The 20628-nt window shown below is 33.8% G+C and overlaps 1 protein-coding gene across 17 annotated transcripts in view; it reads right to left on the reverse strand.

Moving 5' to 3' along the window:
* The window catches only part of LOC138336961 (hemicentin-1-like), a 71448-nt gene that overhangs the window by 10112 nt on the left and 40708 nt on the right, over positions 1–20628 (reverse strand). For 7 of the 17 annotated variants that reach the window (XR_011210496.1, XR_011210500.1, XR_011210492.1 and 4 more), the window contains 23 exons: positions 20127–20305; positions 19699–19810; positions 19027–19205; positions 18587–18698; positions 18062–18240; positions 17655–17766; positions 17085–17263; positions 16671–16782; positions 16081–16259; positions 15595–15706; positions 15054–15232; positions 13532–13643; positions 12668–12846; positions 11922–12042; positions 11377–11555; positions 10771–10891; positions 10051–10283; positions 7143–7263; positions 6164–6348; positions 5517–5631; positions 4745–4917; positions 2783–2887; positions 1888–1956 (listed from right to left, as the gene is read on the reverse strand). Coding sequence is in view for 1 of the 17 variants with exons in the window: in XM_069286609.1 (XP_069142710.1) it covers positions 1888–1956; positions 2783–2887; positions 4745–4917; positions 5517–5631; positions 6164–6348; positions 7143–7263; positions 10051–10283; positions 10771–10891; positions 11377–11555; positions 11922–12042; positions 12668–12846; positions 13532–13643; positions 15054–15232; positions 15595–15706; positions 16081–16259; positions 16671–16782; positions 17085–17263; positions 17655–17766; positions 18062–18240; positions 18587–18698; positions 19027–19205; positions 19699–19810; positions 20127–20305 (3347 nt within the window). In the remaining 16 variants the exon portion in view is untranslated. The remainder of the gene's footprint in view (positions 1–1887; positions 1957–2782; positions 2888–4744; positions 4918–5516; positions 5632–6163; positions 6349–7142; positions 7264–10050; positions 10284–10770; positions 10892–11376; positions 11556–11921; positions 12043–12667; positions 12847–13531; positions 13644–15053; positions 15233–15594; positions 15707–16080; positions 16260–16670; positions 16783–17084; positions 17264–17654; positions 17767–18061; positions 18241–18586; positions 18699–19026; positions 19206–19698; positions 19811–20126; positions 20306–20628) is intronic. The other 10 variants (XR_011210495.1, XR_011210504.1, XR_011210493.1 and 7 more) reach the window with 9 other exon arrangements.

A 20628-nucleotide genomic window follows, 5' to 3' on the forward strand; every position in this document is an offset into this window, starting at 1 on the left:
ATCAAGTTGCAAAGCCAATGACTATTTAACATGGATTTCGCGAAAAAAACTGCACTGTTTTTATTTACAAAACTGAGGTATCTCTACAAACTTGATATGCATTCATTACAGAAAAAGGACACGATTTAGGCCTGGCTTGCTTCATTCACGCCATTTATACAGTATTTTACTGGCAATAAGACCTAGTTCTTACAAAAAGCCGGATTCTGGTTCCTTGTATCGAAAATCTTCATGTTTATAGTGTTAATGGTTTTTTATGAAGTTCATGTAGAAAGCTCTGACAAACAAACAAAAGTTTCTCTTGTCTATCTTTCGCTCTCCTAGTTCTAAGAAGTAATGACTTTATGAAGGCTATTTTAGTACAGAAAAGATTTTTGCTCAAGGCGCAGAAAATATGCAAGCTGTTATTAGCGCATTTATAAAAGTTATACCTGCTAAATGAAAAAAAGCGCTAAAATAAGAAACCACTGAAATATTAACCTTTACAATATAGCCTTTTAATCAATTTTGTTGCATTCAAATTTTCGCGCAAAGTTATGATTCAAGTTGTGGGCTTAATGGTGCCTGTTCTTATAACTAGTAAAAAACGTTATATCTGCTAAATTGAAAAAGCGCTAAAATAAGTATAAACACTGAAATATTAACCTTTACAATATAGCCTAAACATATTAACTTTGATGCATCAAAGTTTCGCGCGAAGAATTTATTTCCAGTTGTAATGCTCAACCTGTGTGAAGAATTGTTCCCTTATAACTGTTATACCTGTGATTCGAGGTAGAATTGTTTCCTTTTAATGCCATACCTGTGATTTGAGGTAGAATTGTCTCCCCATAATGTTATACCTGTGATTTGAGGTAGAATTGTCTCCCCATAATGTTATACCTGTGATTTGAGGTAGAATTATCTCCCCATAATGTTATAGCTGTGATTTGAGGTAGATTTATCTCCCTTTAATGGTATAGCTGTGAGTTGAGGTAGAATTATCTTTCTTTAATGATATACCTGTGATTTGAGATATACTTTTCTCCCCATAATCTTTTTTTGCCAAACAACTGAACCCTGATTTCCAATATTTTAACCACAAATTTCTTTTACTTGAACTGCTATACTATGGTATATTAAATCTACATATTTTGTGTTATATTCTTAATGGAAAAAACTCATTTTTGTAGAGAAAGACAGATATAGGCATTGCGCCTGTTGTCTTATTCTTTTAAAAACACTTTGTAATTTTTTTTATATTTGTATTGTTAATAAAATATTTCTGAAATGAAATGAAATATGCTTAATATTTTAATTTTTTATCAACTGGCATTATGATTCGAAGAATTATGCTTTTTAAAGACCTCATTGGATGATTTATCTTTTTATCATTTTTTCTGTATTTGAGAAGTAGCAGAAAGAATAACTTTAGGCTTATATGGTATATATGCTGACTTACAAGTATACTTGGATTATTTTAGATTTAATGATTTAATTTATAATCACAAGAATTACGCATAAATATTTGTATTACGTATTTTTGCTTATTATGCAATCTAACTTGTATAAACGATATATTGAGCAAATATATGTAATACATGTATATATTATATAGATCAAATTATCTAGAAAGTCAGTTACGTTTTTTAACAATTAAATTAAACTATCTTCAGTTTTCTTTTGTAATTGAAGAACAGCTTTAACCTCATTATTGTTTTTATAATATATCGAAAAAATATAAATGAAACTTATATTTGATAACCCCTTTCATTTGAACCCCTTGTGACTCAGTACAGTTATAACAGTAAGGTAGCACGCGTCCTTAAGCCGACGTCTAACATCAGATAACAAGCAGCAGACCAGGAACGCTAGGAAGCTTCACGTGGGTAGTACTAACACTGTTACCTATGTAATGGGCGTGTCCTTCAGCCAGGATCGTAATATCCTGTACATACGTGTCCCATGTGTAACTAGCTGCAAGATGTTACTCAATCAATTATAACGTTACCATGCCGTATTCAGCATCAATTAAAAATCGCTCATCATTCTTTGTCAGTAAAGAAATTGTTCTAACGGTTAATTGTAACAATGCCATAAACGTATTATTCAGAACCTCATATCAGGGAAACTCAAAAATTGATTAAAAGAACTTAATTTTAAGCCGAACAAAAGTCAGTTAGCTAACCTTTTTGAAAAAAGATCACATGCTTTGTGTAAGTAAAGATAGAGATAAAAGATAGAGATCAACTATCTATACCCAATATAATTCTAGTGTTAAGTTAACAATGCTTAAGATCTATTTTGATTCTCAAAATGCAGAGTTATCCCCCTTTCGCTATAATTTGCTTGAATATCATTATTGTTCTTTACTGTAATGTCATTGAGTGTTGTAATGTCATTTTTGTAAACTAAAGAGTTATCTGCCCTTGTATGCGATAAGTACTGATTGTAGCATCAGTAGTTTGTGTGTGAAATTAGTGACGTTTTCTCTGAAGAATATGACGTCACTCACAAACCCATGACGCCACAATCATTGCTTACTGTTATGAGCAGATAATACTGTAGTATGCAAAGTTCACTAATATCAACAGTTTATGATGGGCGATAACTCTGCATAACGAGAAAATAAGAAAATATCATTAAGTAAACATTTCCCATGCTTGCTGGTGTTAATTAAGTGAGTTATCCTGTTCTAGTTCTATCCAAGTGAATTTAATTTTCTCTGTTGAGTGACTATGGATCGTAAGAATGTGAACATGATGCATGACTCTGTGTGTGTGGCTCCTGTTCCCAGTTTTACCTTTAGGCTTTCGGTCATCCGGTAGAAAAACCTCGTCCTCCTCCCCAGCGATAAACGAGCTGGGCGCGTCCGATAATGGTGTCCATCTACCCTTAACACCTTTTTCTAGTAATCCAGATAAGACAAAAATGTTTTCAAAATATGTAGGCCAAAAAACGAAATAAATGATTGATTTCAATCATTGAAAAGTAAATGCAATATAATAGAAGTTTACTGTATCTGTCTAGCAACAAGTATTGAGAGGTCTTAAATATATTCGCTTCAAACATTTTCATATTAGCAATCAGATTTATCGGCATTTATTGATTAGAATGCAGTACGCAGGGGGGGGGGGATGGAGAGGAGCTAATTTCCGGACATCGACTTATTGCTGGACAGATAAAGTATGATAATATAAAAGCTGAAATAATTCATATGTATTATGCAAAAATTTATTTGTATAATGTATAATAATGGCCCAAAATAAAATCATCCACACCAAATCCAAGACACACTAAACCAGAGCAAATTAAATCACCATACACGTCAAATCCCTCAATGAAGTCGTTTGTGAGTAAAGCTAAATGGCGCAAAGTTTGCTTTCGAGGCCTGCTACACAGCATATGAGTAAGATACATGTTTTGAAGTATAATTTGACTCATTGAGGGATATCACAAAATGTGCAATACATTGGGGATTACTTGAAGATAATTTGTTCTTTGAGTTTGCACCCCCTCCAAAAACAATCATAATAATTATATAAAATTTGAAAACTAAAATTTGAAATATTTCTTTTTTTATTTCGTGAAATCTCTTCATTTACTTATCTGATAAACCTTCCCCAATATATTGCAGGAAATTCCATTTTGATAAATATATAAACACACAAAATCAAATGTTTCTTCACTTGTGTTCTAAAATACTTGATCAATGATGTCGTTGCTTAGGGGATTCCAATGTAGAATTATAAATGGTCAATAGATTGCTGAAGTACCTTCCCTATCTTTATCACTAATCTACCACTTTTCATATAATTAAAGTCTTTATGATTTAATCAGTCGAGAAAGTGGTATGGCTAAATGAAGATAAGCCATAATAGTGATACACTCCGTTTTGAGGATTATAGGTCAAACATCTATGAATATTTACATTTACTTGTCACTTCTACTATATAAACCAACCAAGGCAAAGTAAAGTATATGACGGTATAACTGACACCCAAAACGCGACCATTATGACGTCACTAATGTTGACGTGGTGACGTCAACTGATCACCTTCAAAATGTCTGTTTCATCTTGTGGATGAAATCGTCGTTGATAAACGATTTTCCTGGTCTAGCTTAAATAATGTTAATACAGAAACCCTAAAATGAGTTGATAATGTAAATATAAACATCAAGCTATCTTCCTATAGCATCTATGGTCTATATAGATGCCAGAGCTTTGCAGACAATCATCTCATATTGCGCTAGGGTGCATTATGAAGATTGTCTGCCAAGCTCTGTCATCTATATAGACCATAGACGCCATAGGAAGATAGTTTAATGCTTAAAGATCAGTTGTGAGGACGGAGGTCATAAGGTCATAGGGTCATTGGTATTGTCTTATCAGTTTTGTGAGATATAAGGTCAGAAGTGATTCTTGATGGTGAAATGTATAATATCATGTCACTGTGGATCAAAGGTGAATATTTTTATGGATCGGGTTTGGGAATGGAAAGTCAAAAGTAGTTACATTTTTGAAACAAAGGTTGGACAAAAACAGATTATCTTATTCTTCTTGTGTCTAAAAGAAAATAGCCTTGCCATCTAAGAGAAAGGCAAGCATGTTACTAATGTGACATAGGTAGTACTAGCTACAGTTCTTATTACAATTATTTAATCAGAATAAAACTTAAAATAATTTCAGTCCAATTGCTAATCTAACATAATTAAAACATTCGAATAAAACAAATTGAGCAAGCTACTGATCGTATAAACTTACCCTCAACATTGAGGTCACCTGACGTATGGTCCTCTCCATCCTCGTTCTTGGCTGAGCACGTGTAAGTAGCACGATCGTCAAACTGGACACCGGTGATAGTCAGGCTTGTGTCCGTCTTGGAAACTGCAATCTTGATCCTATCTGTGCTTGAAAGAACTTTGTCGCCCTTTTTCCTACAGAATCAGAATTTAAATAATAGTTACTAGTAATACAATTACATAATCTATGGTGAAGTGATTTATTAATGTTTTATTTAGCTGAGGATGAGTAATGAAATTGTCTTCTCACAAAATGTGTAACTTTATTTCCCTCTTCGCAATCTTCGCTAAGCAATACCTTTCCCCATTTTTGCTAGCCAAGGCTTCTTATTACGCTATTTAGCGAATCCCCTTTCTCCATCTTCGCTAGACAAGGCTTCTGATTACGTTACGTAGCGAATCCCCTTTCCCCATTTTTGCTAGCCAAGGCTTCTTATTACGCTATTTAGCGAATCCCCTTTCTCCATCTTCGCTAGACAAGGCTTCTGATTACGTTACGTAGCGAATCCCCTTTCCCCATCTTCGCTAACAAGGCTTCTGATAGCACTACGTGGCGAATCGCCTTTCCCAATCTTCGCTTAACAAGGCTTCTGCTTACGTTACGTAGCGAAGATGTCCCTTCACCGACTACTATCTTTTTAGACCCATTTCATAATTGTACTTCCCAATTCTAATTTCACAGAAATCTGAAAGACCAACATAGGTACGTTTCAAGTATGTGACAGTAACCGTACCAGGTGAATGTAGCTGGAGACTCTGAAGTGATCATACACTTGAAGACAGCCACACCTCCCACAGGAACAGTCTGACTGGCGGCCATGTCTGTAAAAACTGGAGGACGCTTTGGTTCTGAAATAAACAATACGTGGCATAAAGTTACTTATGACTATAACACATCTACCTGGAACTAAGGTGGATAAAAACTTCTGATTTTTCTGATGACATATAATTTTACCTATTACTATGACACTCCTACCTGAAACTTCGATCGACAAATATTTCTGGCATTACGAAATCATGGAAGCCACCTATTTGTTACTCTGAAAGACACTAAATAGTAACTTATGACCTTGTATGACACTTACTTGGAAACTTGACGTGATCTTCAGAAAGACCTATTTGTCAACTAGAAAGATAATGATATGATCTTCAGAAGGACCTATCTGTCAACTAGAAAGATACTAGTGTAACCATAAGAGATGCTTGCCTACGATATTAAGAGACACATATCGTAACCTTGTTAATTCTTCTTGCAACCTTGAGAGACACCATGCCCCTGGAAGAGTTGATAGACATCTGATATGACTTCAGAGAAATTTACTTTTGACCTTAAGAGACATAACATCGAAAGACACTTATTGTGACCTTGAAAGATGCTTACTTGTAACCTTGAGAACACCCTCACTCCTCTTGCTTCCTATTGCTGAATCTGCTACGCACACATAACTACCAGCATCTGACAAGCTGACACTAGTGAAGACAAGTGACGCATCGCCTGTACTCTGGTTAAACGCCATTTTCATATTACTGGTATCCATAAGTTTTTCTTTCTTTCCATCCTTGTACCTTAAAATAAAATATATAATAGAATTTATAATCGCAAAACTACTAATAAATCTATAAATCTTTTTGCATTGCAGTTATTGGATATTATTTCAATTATTCAGGAGAATATTATTATTATTTTATGTCAGAAAATAGCTATATTATGCAAAACTTTAATCAGCAATCTTAATTACAAATATTCAGCATAATTATCATCTAATAAAATCATAATGCTATGCATCTTTTGAGTAAAAAAAATCCATCTTGCATACACTGTTTTGCACATACTGGATGATAACCAGTCATGTAATACCGTGTACTGTAGGAACTTAATTTTGCGAGTCAATACTTTTGCGATTTGGACTCAAACGAGAAAATAAATTTTGACGTTTTTATAATTTCGCGATTTGGCTCTAAGATATGTATTATTTGTATAGTTATCATTTTCGCGGTTCAAATTTACGCGACCATAGCAATATCCCACGAAACCACGAACTGTCATCCTCGCAAAAACAAAGAGATATACGGAAGTAGATCGACACACTCAAATCAAGTTAACAAATAATCATAAAAATCTAGAATGTAAACATGTAAAACACTAGCTTTATTTCAATCCTCTCAAATGTTATATCACGGACTATTAAAGTCATAGCGATATAAATGTTTCAAGATTTAGACTCAATGTGCAGTCATGGTTGGGAAGACGTGGTTCTAGCAATGATAATGCTCCCCATTTGATAGTTATTGAGAATTATTTATTCTTCGCAAGCTCAATCACCATTTCAAAAATCGTTAGTGATAACAAATGAACATACCATGATACGTCAGGACATGGATTGCCGTCAACAACACACTTCAGTGTAACATTCTTGTCTCCGACCAGAACGTTATACGTTTCGTCCAGGTCCTTGGAAAACTTGGGTTTGATCTCTGGCACTGTACACAAATAATTCAATGTCAGATTTACAATTTTTACCCAGTATATCACTCCAATTCAGACAAATTATTAAAGATATCTTTAAAAGTATGTTATGCATCTACAATACATTACCATATTGCATCTAATATGCACTTTGTAAAACAAAACAGAAAATCAGGTGAATATTTACTAAGAGCGATTCTACACTTGATCTTTAAAAAAAAATTGGGAAACGCATCGTAAACTGTTTTTGAAAATTCATTAAAATGTAATGATTTATAGTTAAGTGGTTATTTTGATGACTTATTTTAAACTAAACAAAAGTGTTTCAATGCCTTTATAGTCCTTATTAAGAATGCTGGACTTATTTTTAAAATAACTGATTAGAATTTTAACACTTTTAGTAATTACTGTAAAAACGACCATGCTAATTGCCAATTATAACATTTTACAACACTCTTTAACACCACATTTCACATAGGTAAAAGAAGCTCTTATTGAAGCATGTAGTTCATGCACACCATAAAAGCCGAACTTGAGCTAGGTCAACACTTGCTAATTGACATTATATGCAATTTAAACAGAAAAACAACAACATAACTTTGAGAAAGCATCTTTTTAAACAGGTGTTTGCATTGTTGTTGAAAGTTGAAATGTTTCTTGTAAATGTGTAAACAACTGCTTGCAAATGTTACTTGTAAATGTGTAAACAACTGCTTGCAAATGTGTATGTGTGAACAAAACCTTGAAAATGTGTGAATTTAAGTGCTTGCATTAATGTGTTAGAGAAAGGTGTGGAAATAATGCTAACAAAGATGCATGCAAACGTAAAGAAATGCTTGCAAATATCGAATTTAATCAACAAAATAGAACTTAAAAATTGTGGTCAAACTTCTTGTATGCCGAACCCTGTCCCTTGCTCGTAGAGTAATGCAACTTTTGTCTAGAACTGCTCAAATCGTTATGACAGTAGTTTGTTTACCTTATTAGATGAATTATCTTGCCTAAAAATCATTTATCACCTTGTCAGTGGTTATGTAGTTTATTTGTTTAACGTTCGTGACTTTGGCTCGGGTATGGGTACAGCGTCTGTATTGTACCTGCTTAATCGTATTGATCAACGATTTGATATTTCAACGATATTAATTAAAATACTTAACAATGTCGTGGAATTTGTCAATGTTTTATGTTAAATGTTTCATAAGAAATGTAGAACAATACAATAATGCTATATTTTGCTTCTTAGTTATATAAAAGAATTAGCCTGAGTGAATTGTCAACAAAATAGAACTTATAGCAATAATGAAGCAACAAAAACAATTATAGCAGCATTACAGTATAGAACATATAGACTTACAAAGCATTCTAAACAATATAAGCCAGACTAAAAGAAGACAAACTTTGTATAGGTACAGATTATAGAAATTATTAGAAGAGAAGCATATCATTTACAATATACATATACATATAACAATGATAAAAATAGGATTATTAGGACAATGGTATTGGGACATTTCTGCGTGACCTAAATCAAAATCCTGTGTTTTTTTTTAAAATTATCAATGTCATTTGTAATGATTTAATTGGCAAATAACTTTCGCAATCGATGTGAAGCCAACTTTTTACAAATGTTAAGCATTTGGTACATTTGACTACAATAAGGCACTACTTTAGTTCGAAAGTTCTTAAATTTCCTTTTACAGGGCTATGTCTGACAACATATTACATACTTACAAAACCAATGAAATTGTAAAATCAAAAAGTGTAAAAACAATATGTTTTCTTACCTTGAATCCACAAAAATATTATAAAACAAAAATAATAAAGGAAACTAATGTGAATTGATGAAAGTCCGGAGAACTGCCCTGTATAAAAGGATTGGGTAAACAAAGGAGAAAAGGTTTCAGGCCAGCATGCTACATTACCATAGATCGAAGTTTACACTCGGGTAAACGGGCCTAGGCTCATAGCGTCCAACAAAGGTGTTACCGTATCGTGGTTTGATGTTCGTAATGGCGCCCAGCAAGCAATTGCCTTTATACAGCTTCATTTTTCATATTCATATTCATGGTCAATTTATAGAAGATGGGACATTGAAAGGATAGGTAAAAGATAATATACAGACAGAACAACTGATTCCAAAAGAAAATTTTGGTACATTCCACAATTTCCAGAATTCACTAATCCTGCACTAAGCTGATGCCAAGCGATTATAGAAAGAAGAAAATAATCAATTATTTTTTTTACCTCAAATTACCTTAAATTGATGATAAACAGAGGGTATCTTATCTGCCCCTAAGCCTTTGAGAATCAATTCCGCAACTTTACTTCTTCAAGGCAAAGACTGACAGTGAAATGTAATGTCCAAAACGTTAAGAAAAAAAGGAGAAGGATTTTATAATATTTGCTAGTTGGTGTCTCATTAACAGCTATGCTCATTGGGAATATAATTATAACAGCTGTTGGATGAAAAAAAAATGCCAGAAATCCCAGAAAAATATATAAAATATAACAAATACTTTGTAAGATGTCCAACGTGAGCTATGAACTCAGATACGAAAAGGAGGACCAATGACGTAATCGTGGACAAATGAAACAATGGAAAACAAGAATCCCTGAGAAATATTACATGCTGGTTTTTTTTAGCTCAGATCCAAATAACAAAGACCAATAGTGGGAACTGTTTTTAATGTACCATTAACTTTCGTAATGGAATCATCTATTGTACATTCTGCATGATCAAAGGAGATATATTTTGAGTAATTGGAGACACTCGGGGCTGGTACACCTTTGTTGTCGCTTACCTTGGTGTGATGTGATGAAAGCCTGATTTGTCGTGGGTGAGAAACATTGCTTACTCTTGACTGTTAAGTTAGCCTTGGATTTCCCAGTGCCAGCAGACGACACCGCCACACACTCGTAGTTCCCAGCATCAGAGCATGACAACACCTTGAAGGTCAAGGATGCTACACCCTTTTCTGCGTCATATTTTGCAATGACATTTTCACTTGCTTCCAGTTTTTCTCCATTCTTCGTCCTGCGAGTTCAGACAAAACCAGTCAAATGCAGATTTATATTAAATAAAGACTTCAATTTCTTTACAATCATGAGTACTTTTCCTCTCTACTCATGAAGGCAGGATACATATATTTCATGGAACAAGAATCGTACAGCAATATAACTTGAATATGAAAGTCAGATTATCATTTTATTTCCAAATCACAAGTAACATTTAAATCTTCATTAATCATTTTAACTTTGTTTTGTCCAAGGCATTATTATCTGTATAAATAACACGATCAAAATCAGTAATTTAGATAATATAATTATTGGGAATGAAATACTTTTTTCTTTTGTTTTTCTCTAGGCGTAACCAAATCCTTTTTTGTCATTTACTCTTGAACAATTTAATTGCAGCTGCCCATTGTTATTATATTCAATTTTTGCAGCGATGCTTATTCTATGAAAGTGACACAGAAATTGAAGACGATTACACTTTCTTGGCCTATATATAAGTGTCTTACCATGAAACCTCAGGAGGAGGATTTCCCTCTACTGTACAACTCATCACAAAGTTCTCATCTCCTTCCTTCTTGTTGTTTTCCTTTTGAAGAGGTGCAGAAAATGTTGGCTTCTTTTCTGGCTCTGAAGAACAATTCATAACATCCAAAATGAGAAAAAACTACATACCATTTGACAGAAAGCTAGGCAAAAATTAATCACGATTGTTTACACAAATGCCGTAATTTCCAGTGTAATGCCCTCGGTCTATATGATTTTATTTACATTAGATGATGTATAATGCGGGCTGTGGAACTATCGCCGAAAACATGTGGGATATACGTTGTAACCAATTTCAAATACACACAAAATAACAGGTAAGTTGTATGTTAAATGCAATAAATACCAGATCTAAACTTTGACAGTGATAATGGTACTTATGGTTGTCGTTTTACTGACATGGGACTAATAATAAGTAAATAACAGAATCAAACTCACTTTTGACAGCGATAGTGGTGTGGGATGTCGTTTTACCGACAGGGGACTGATAATGAGTAAATACCAGAATCAAACTCACTTTTGACAGCGATAGTGGTGCTGGATGGAGTAAATACCAGAATCAAACTCACTTTTGACAGCGATAGTGGTGCTGGATGTCGTTTTACCGATGGTAGAGGTGGCCACACACTCGTATTTGCCTGAATCACCCACACTAACACCATTGAAAATCAAGCTGGCTGATCCTGTCTCTGCATTCCAGCCAAAGGAGACGTTTCCACCAGCTTCCAAAGGCTTACCGTCTTTCAGCCTGTCACATTTAGAAAGCAGAATGACTGACAATATCGTATTTGGGTTGGGATTTTTTCAGAACTCAGAAGGTAATTCTTATTAGCAGAAAAACAACTAAATAAAAGGTACAGAATTCAGAACTGAAAGTATTCACACGATTGATAATCTTGCTTTATAATTCAGGCATTTATATATATATTTTTTTTGTTTAAAAAGCTTTGTTTCTCCTTGGATATTTTCAAAATTTTACAGACTTATGCAGATATTTCTTCTTTGATTTGTTAATTTCTTTTAAATGTGACAACAACTTGTTTAAAAATATACTAAAAAGTTTATTTTAAGAGGTCCTGACGCGGTTTATTATTATAGTGAAGTGGTCAGTTACCATGACACCTCGGGTGTAGGATTTCCGTCGACCTTAAATGTAAGTGTGATGGTTTCCTTGGTTTCCGTCAAGTTGTACTCTTTATCTAACGGCTGGACAACAGCTGGTTTCTTCTCTGGCTCTAAAACGTAATGAGTACAGTATATGGTTAAAAAAATGTCAATTTTTTTAGGAATAACATCTCAAGTTCTTATCTAAACCTTAAAACATAATAATTAGTTATCCCAGTTAGGGTATAGATTTGTTCTTGGAGTATTCAGAAAACAACCATAGATATACAACAAGTAACTGGTCACTGTGTAATTATCAATGGGTTGAGGACAAACTAAAGAATTTGAGAACTTTTATCCTCACAACCACAGGAAACAGCAGAAAAAAATGAAAATAAAAATGAATAAACAATCAATCAATCAAAACAGCCATGCTTTGATTAAATTGATAGTAAGTCCTACCTTTACATTCATCATATACACGCATAGCATATTAAAATATTTCACATTGTAAACTGCTCCGCTGAAAATCAAAATCAAATCCAAGTCAATAATTCATGTCACTACATTGATATAAAACATACTGATGTTGACCAGTTGTTGTGATAGAAATATTGAGTTTTTGTGTGTTTTATGTGATTACACTGAATTTGTATTGGTCTATGTATGTTTGTGGATGTACCTCTGTCAGCCCAAGACCTTAACATGGCTTTAAGCCAACATGTCCTGATACTGTTGAGCCCCAGCAGTACTCACTTTTGACCTTGAGAGTTGTGGAGGTACTAGTACTACCCAAAGGTGACGTAGCCTCGCACTGGTATTCACCAGAGTCCTGATGCGTAGGTTGTTTTAACACCAGGGCGGCGCTACCAGTCTTAGCGTCCCACTCAATTTTGATATTGTCACTGGATTTTATTTTCTTTCCACCTTTTGACCTATTATCATGGTACGAAGATATTTAATTCTAAATAATAATGCTTTGAAAGTAGTTAACTTGTTTCAATCATAAAAAGAGCATTAACATGATGAAGATATTGATATAAATATTGTATCAATAATCTATTGACAATGTCTTGAAAAATTTAATTATCATTTAAACAGATGTAAAATTCGATTGTATATCATTTTAACACATATGATAAATTTTGCAAGAAAATAATAATAACTCAATAGTATAAAGCAGACTCAATCAAAAATTTCAGAAAAGGAGCACACAAACTAAGCTGGTGAAACTTAAAAGCTAAATGGAGCAAAACTAAAAAGATATCAATTGAAACAAATCTAAAACTTAAAGCAGGGTAATTAATTGAAAATTCAAAACACCCATTCATCTTCCCTTATAGAAATATAACATAAAGGAACACAGAAATATGAAACAAAATATCTCCCAAAAAGTAAATGTTTTAACTAACTCAATTCTGCAAAACATGAAGGTTTTCAATGCAAGCAAACGATAAGCAAAGTCGAAGCAAAGAAAACGAAACATCTACTCATTGACGACAATGACGACAAGGTGAGAACTGCATATTGTACTGCAGGTCTGGGAAAACAGAACTAAATGTTGGAAATAAAAGCAGAGAAGCTAAGGTTTAGGGGTTCAAAACGTATGTTGTATCCTACCAGGACACCTCTGGAGTAGGTTTGCCCAACACCACACAGACAAGACGTACATTCTTGTCTCCAGCTTTACATGTATAACACTTCTCCAATGCTTTTTTTATGGTAGGTGGTTCTGAAACAAATACCCCAAACAACCGTTCAAAAAAATTTGTTTTGAACTTAATACCAAGACAATCAATGAAATAGTATATTTCAGAGTATTTCTTATAATTATCATCGAAACAACAATCAAACTGATTTTATTTAGATATTTTTTGACAGCAGCAGACGAAACAATATGAAGATATCATGGTCTATACCATCAGCTCCATGGATCAAAAATTGCTCACTCGTTACTTGGGGATTCTTGTGCATGATATGGGTCCAATATAAGATGTCCATGCATCTCAGTAATTAATACATCTCCTTAAAAAGCGATTAATCATATATGACTTCTACAATTCTGATAAAGGTCATTGTAACTTTTTCAGTCCTGTTGAATTCTAGACACAACAATGGTACATCGGCTGTCATGTATAGGGACTTAACACTAAATTGTTCATGCAAATTAAGCATTAATAGTTTTACTAGTAACCTTTGATGCTCCGAGGAAGAGCTCCTTGCTGGGAAATACTAGCCATAAAGACCACACAGCTTGATAGATACACAGCACAGGTCAGGTCAAGTATCAAGTTTTTGAATAGTTAGCTTCTTTGACATCATTTACCTTGCATGAAGGTCAAGGCCACTCATTTGAGCAAATATGTTAACCCTTAATCCCAGCATGCAAGAGGCCCAGCGTTTGGTATCTGGGTATCTTGGGTATTGAGAGGAAATTGTTCAAATCTCAATGTCATTTATTCACAAAAATTGGCGATCCTTCATTCAAGCATATTGCAGGCTCATATTAAAGTATCAATATCATAGTTATTGATAAATGGTGTATTTGAGGTTTTACAGTTTATAGTATGTTTTAGTTGTTGCTTTCTTTTTTATTGTTTGTGGTATAACTGAGTGCTCACTTATGAAGTTGTTTTTTTGTTATTGTTTGTGGTATAACTGAGTGCTCACTTATGAAGTTGTTTTTTGTTATTGTTTGTGGTATAACTGAGTACTCACTTATGACGTTATGTTTTTTGTTATTGTTTGTGGTATAACTGAGTACTCACTTATGACGTTATGTTTTTTGTTATTGTTTGTGGTATAACTGAGTGCTCACTTATGACGTTTATGTTTGTGCTCACATTATGACGTTTTGTTTGTGGTATAACTGAGTGCTTTATGACGTATGATTTTTGTTATTGTTTGTGGTATAACTGAGTACTCACTTATGACGTTATGTTTTTTGTTATTGTTTGTGGTATAACTGAGTACTCACTTATGACGTTATGTTTTTTGTTATTGTTTGTGGTATAACTGAGTACTCACTTATGACGTTATGTTTTTTGTTATTGTTTGTGGTATAACTTTTTGTTTGTGGTATAACTGAGTACTTACTTTAAACAATATTTTTTCAGAGTTTGTGGTATATAAGAGTACTCACTTTTGACATTTAGTGTCGTTTTAGAGTTTGTGGTACCGACAGATGAAGTGGCCACACACTGGTATTCACCAGAATCCTCACATGTTGCCTGTTTGAACACCAGGGCGGCGCTACCAGTCTCAGCATCCCACTCCATAGCAACATTATCTCCAGTGACAACATTTTTACCATCTTTTAACCTAGAGGTTTACATTATATCTAATTATTAACCGGAATTCATTTATCAGCGATGATTTTCGAATTGATATTATATCAAATTTCAATGATACGTCAAGTTCAGATCGAAGTACTAAGAACACTGAAATTTGTATAGGTTTTAACAGAACAGATTTGTAATAGTTTTCTTTCTGTCTGTTACACAATACACATGTTGTATCTATTTATCAGATTATCTACATAAATTACGACCAACAAGTATACAATTGAAAGATTTTACATTTAAGACAAACAACACCGGTTAATTAAGAATAAAATTACGACACACGAAACATGAAGTATACTGACAACACATCTAAGACCAACATGCCACACATAACCGTACCAAGTAATCTCCGGAGCTGGAGTTCCGTCCAGTTTACACACCAGACGGACATTTTTGTCTCCTTCTACAGGTTCGTATGTCTTATCTAATGGTTTAACCACTGTTGGTATTTCTGTAATACAACACACAAATACTAGTAATTTAGATTGTTTCGAGATACGTTCGTAATCCTTCGTATTTTGTCTAATTTTGTATTAAGTTCAATAGGTCTATTTGAACCATTTTTGCCATATGAACTTTAAGTTAAGTGTCTTTTAAATATCTCGGTATTTAGAGTATTCACTTTTGAAAATTCAGTTTCCTTTGAGAGTGTCTGATATATTTAAGTACCAGGTCTCACTGTTGTCATTAACTTTTATGAGACTCTTGAGAATATTTCAGACCTCACTTGTAAAACTAAGTATCATAACAGTTTGTAGTGTATTTTAATACTAACTGTTGACACTACGTTTTATTTCAGAATGTGTGATATATTTGAGTACTCACTTTTAACATTTAGTGTCGTTTTAGAGTTTGTGTTACCGACAGATGAAGTGGCCACACACTGGTATTCACCAGAATCTTCACATGTTGCCTGTTTGAACACCAGGGCGGCGCTACCAGTCTCAGCATTCCATTCCATAGCAACATTGTCTCCAGGGACAAACTTTTTGCCATCCTTTAACCTATAGTGATTTCATTATCATTGTTGATATAAAATTAGAATTGAAATTTATCAACGATATTTTTTAACCAATATTATACCAAGAGTGGAAAGTTTCAATCAAACATACTGAAAGTACTGAAATTGGATGCAGTTAGTAACATATTTGAAAATGGGTTTTTTTTAATCTTCGCTTAAATTCTCTCTTACCACATGTTCAATATTTTTAGATTATTCTCAAAAAATTACGACCACCAGTTAGATAGTACATCAGGCTGTTAAAATTTTCAACATCACAACCACCAACACGGTCATAAGAATAGAATAACGATTCACAAAATGAAAGACATAATGTTCATTACTACACAATCTATATTTACTGACAACACAACATCGAAGACTAACTAGATCAACATGCCACATAGAACCGTACCACGTGATCTCCGGAGCTGGAGTTCCCTCCAATTTACACACAAGACGGATATTTTTGTCTCCTTCTACAGGTTCGTATGACTTATCTAATGGTTTAACCACTGTTGGTATTTCTGTAATAAAATACACTATGCACTAGTAATTGAGCCTCTAGGGAATCCTTGATTGATTCCTACTGATTTTTGTATCACACCTTTCAACTTTAATTTTTGTCATGTTAAAATTTTCGGAACTTCATTTTTATGAGAGTTTATGGAATATTTCAGCTCTTACTTTTGAATATAAGTATGATTCTAGTTTGTAGTGTATTTGAAAACTCACGTTTATTTTTTGTATCAGAATATGCAGTATATTAGACTACTTATTTTTGAGAATACGTTTTGTTTGAAAGTTTGAGGTATATTTAAGTACTCACTTTTGACATTAAGTTTCGTTTTAGAGTTTGTGGTACCGACAGATGAAGTGGCCACACACTGGTATTCACCAGAATCTTCACACGTTGCCTGTTTGAACACCAGGGCAGCGCTACCAGTCTCAGCGTCCCATTCCATAGCAACATTATCTCCAGGAACTACCTTTTTACCATCTTTTAACCTAGATATTTTCATTACAGTTTATTATTAACTTAGAATTTATTTATCAACGATACTTTTAACCAATATTATACCAAGTGGAAAGTTCAGATCAAAGTACTGAAAGTACTGAAATTGGATAGTTAGTAACTTATTTGAAATGGGTTTTTTTATCTTCGCTTAAATTCTCTCTTACACATGTTCAATATTTTTCAGATTATCCTCATAAATTACGACCACCCAGATAGTATACCATTAAAACATTCAACATCACAGACCACTAACACGGTCGAATAAGAATAGAATAACGAATCACAAAACTTGAAAGACATAATTGTACTACACAATAGCTAAATCTACTGACAACACAACATCGAAGACTAACTAGATCAACATGCCACATAGAACCGTACCACGTGATCTCCGGAGCTGGAGTTCCGTCCAATTTACACACAAGACGGACATTTTTGTCTCCTTCTATAGGTTCGTATGTCTTATCTAGTGGTTTAACCACCGTTGGTATTTCTGTAATAAAATACACAGATGCTAGTAATTGGGCCTCTAGGGAATCCTTCGTGCATTGTCTGCTTTTGTATAAAATTTAAAACTCTATTTTATGTCAGATGAATATTTTCGGAAGTTCATTTTTATGTGAGTCTATGGCATATCAGTTCTCACTTTTGGACTTAAGTATGATACCAGTTTGTAGTGTATTTGAAAACTCACTTTTATTTTTTGTATCAGAATATGCGATATATTAGACTACTTATTTTTGAGAATAAGTTTTGTTTGAAAAATTGAGGTATATTTGAGCACTCACTTTTGACGTTAAGTTTTGTTTGAGAGTTTGTAGTACCGACAGATGAAGTGGCCACACACTGGTATTCGCCAGAATTCTCACATGTTGCCTGTTTGAACACCAGGGCGGCGCTACCAGTCTCAGCGTTCCATTCCATAGCAACATTGTCTCCAGGGACAAACTTTTCGCCATCCTTTAACCTATAGTGATTTCATTATCATTGTTGATATAAAATTAAAATTGATTTATCAATGTCGAATTTCAAGTAGTTCCCATATCAAGTTTAACAGAATGATATTGTATTTCAGTGCATTTCCTTTGAACATGATGGAGAAACTAGTAATCAAAGTACTGAACGTACTAAAATAGATTTTCACAGATTCCTACGCGCCTTGAAACAGTTCTTCATAAATGGGCTGCTGTTTTTACATTAATCAAATGATTTTCATAACCTACAGACGCCATTGACACTACATGATTGAAATGTTCAATATTTATCAATATCTACTAACACTAACTAGACTGATACGAAACACAGAACCGTACCACGTGATCTCCGGAGCTGGAGTTCCGTCCAGTTTACACACAAGACGGACATTTTTGTCTCCTTCTACAGGCTCATAAGTCTTATCTAGTGGTTTAACCACTGTTGGTATTTCTGTAACACAACAAACGGGTATCTTTAGATTGTCATTAATTCCATCTTTGGAAGTTGATTGATTCCTACGTTTTGACCTACACCTTTCTACTTTGATTTTAGTCATGTTTAAAATAAAATGAGATGGAATTGATTTCAATTACACCAATGAAAGAAAACAAAGGTAACATTGAAAAATAGCTCTCGCATTAATTGTAAAGGACAAATGTGTTTGAGTTCTCCTTTTTGAAACTAGGTATCACACCAATTTGTTGTATATAATTGAGCAATGTGCTCACTTTTGAAGTTATATTATGTGTTACAGTTTGTGGTATATTGCAGTACTCACTGTTAACACTAAGTTTCGTTTTAGAGTTTGTGGTACCGACAGATGAAGTGGCCACACACTGGTATTCACCAGAATCCTCACATGTCGCCTGTTTGAACACCAGGGCGGCTCTACCAGTCACAGCGTCCCACTCCATAGCAACTTTATCTCCAGGGACAACATTTTTACCATCTTTTAACCTAATATAAGATTATTTATTTTATTCAAATATGGCTGACATTAGTTACAGCGAATGACTACAGATGTGTAGCATATGAGTTAGCAGTTGAATATGGGATAGAAGAAAATAATATCTATCTTGAGGAAAAAATTGCTATAGCCTGCAATATAAGGATACCTTGTACATTTTAAGTTTATTGGTCACTTCCATATTTTTAGACAAAATTATGTAGTTGAATCAATTTCACACATCTAGAAGTTCCACAATAATTGAATTAACAAAATAACTTGAAAGCAATTGTATACATTGCAATTATAATTTTGACAGAATCATAAGCTTCTTTGATTAAAACAAAAACGACGAATTGGAAACATCCACACAGTACATCATGAATTCACATACACAAAATCAAACAACATCAATATTACAGGACGTTGAGACACAGTAGTACTGGTGATTGAAACACATAATATCTAAGTCTAGCTAGATCAACAGGCCACATAAAACCGTACCATGTGATCTCCGGAGCTGGAGTTCCGTCGAATTTACACACAAGACGGATATTTTGGTCTCCTTCTACAGGCTCATATGCCTTATCTAGTGGTTTAAGCACTGTTGGTATTTCTGTAATACAATACACTATCTTTTACACAGGCACGAACCATCCGGATTGTCCCCAACTCCATCTTTGAAATATTGATTAATTTCATCTGTTTTCATTCTATTTTCATCTTTATCATAGACAGATTTTTAAATGATGTTTTAAAGAAACTATAATTATTAAATGATCTGATAATACACAATTATCAAGGAATATTTACTAAGGATATTTCTCAAAAATTGATTGAAAATTATATTTGAGAAATCATATATGAGAATTCACTTTTTACGCTATCATACCTAGAATCAGACCTGTTTTGAGGTTTATCTGAGTACTCACTTTTAACAGTAAGTTTTGTTTGAGAGCTTGTGGTACCGACAGATGAAGTGGCCACACACTGGTATTCACCAGAATCCTCACACGTTGCCTGTTTGAACACCAGGGCGGCGCTACCAGTCCCAGCGTCCCACTCCATAGCAACATTATCTCCAGGGACAACCTTTTTACCATCTTTTAACCTACAGATTTTTTATAGTTGATTACAAACTTAGAATTTAATATCAACGCTGATTTTCGAATAAATATGTTTTTAATGTCTAACGATACGCCAAGTTCAGATTAATGTAATGAAAACACACTCCTTTTTACCACCTTTTAATCTAAACTTTTCATTATAGTCAACTATAAAGTTCCTACTCCTTGTATTCATTAATCAACAATGCTTTTCTTTCGAATCAATATTATTCATATCAAGGTACTGAGAGCACAATGAGGTTTGCCTTGTTCACTTTCCTTCTTGATTTAGTCATCTCTCCCACCTGTTTTATATTTTTCAGATTAT

This window comes from Argopecten irradians, chromosome 12 (genome assembly GCF_041381155.1).
Source record: "Argopecten irradians isolate NY chromosome 12, Ai_NY, whole genome shotgun sequence".
Classification (NCBI taxonomy): Eukaryota; Metazoa; Mollusca; class Bivalvia; order Pectinida; family Pectinidae; genus Argopecten; species Argopecten irradians.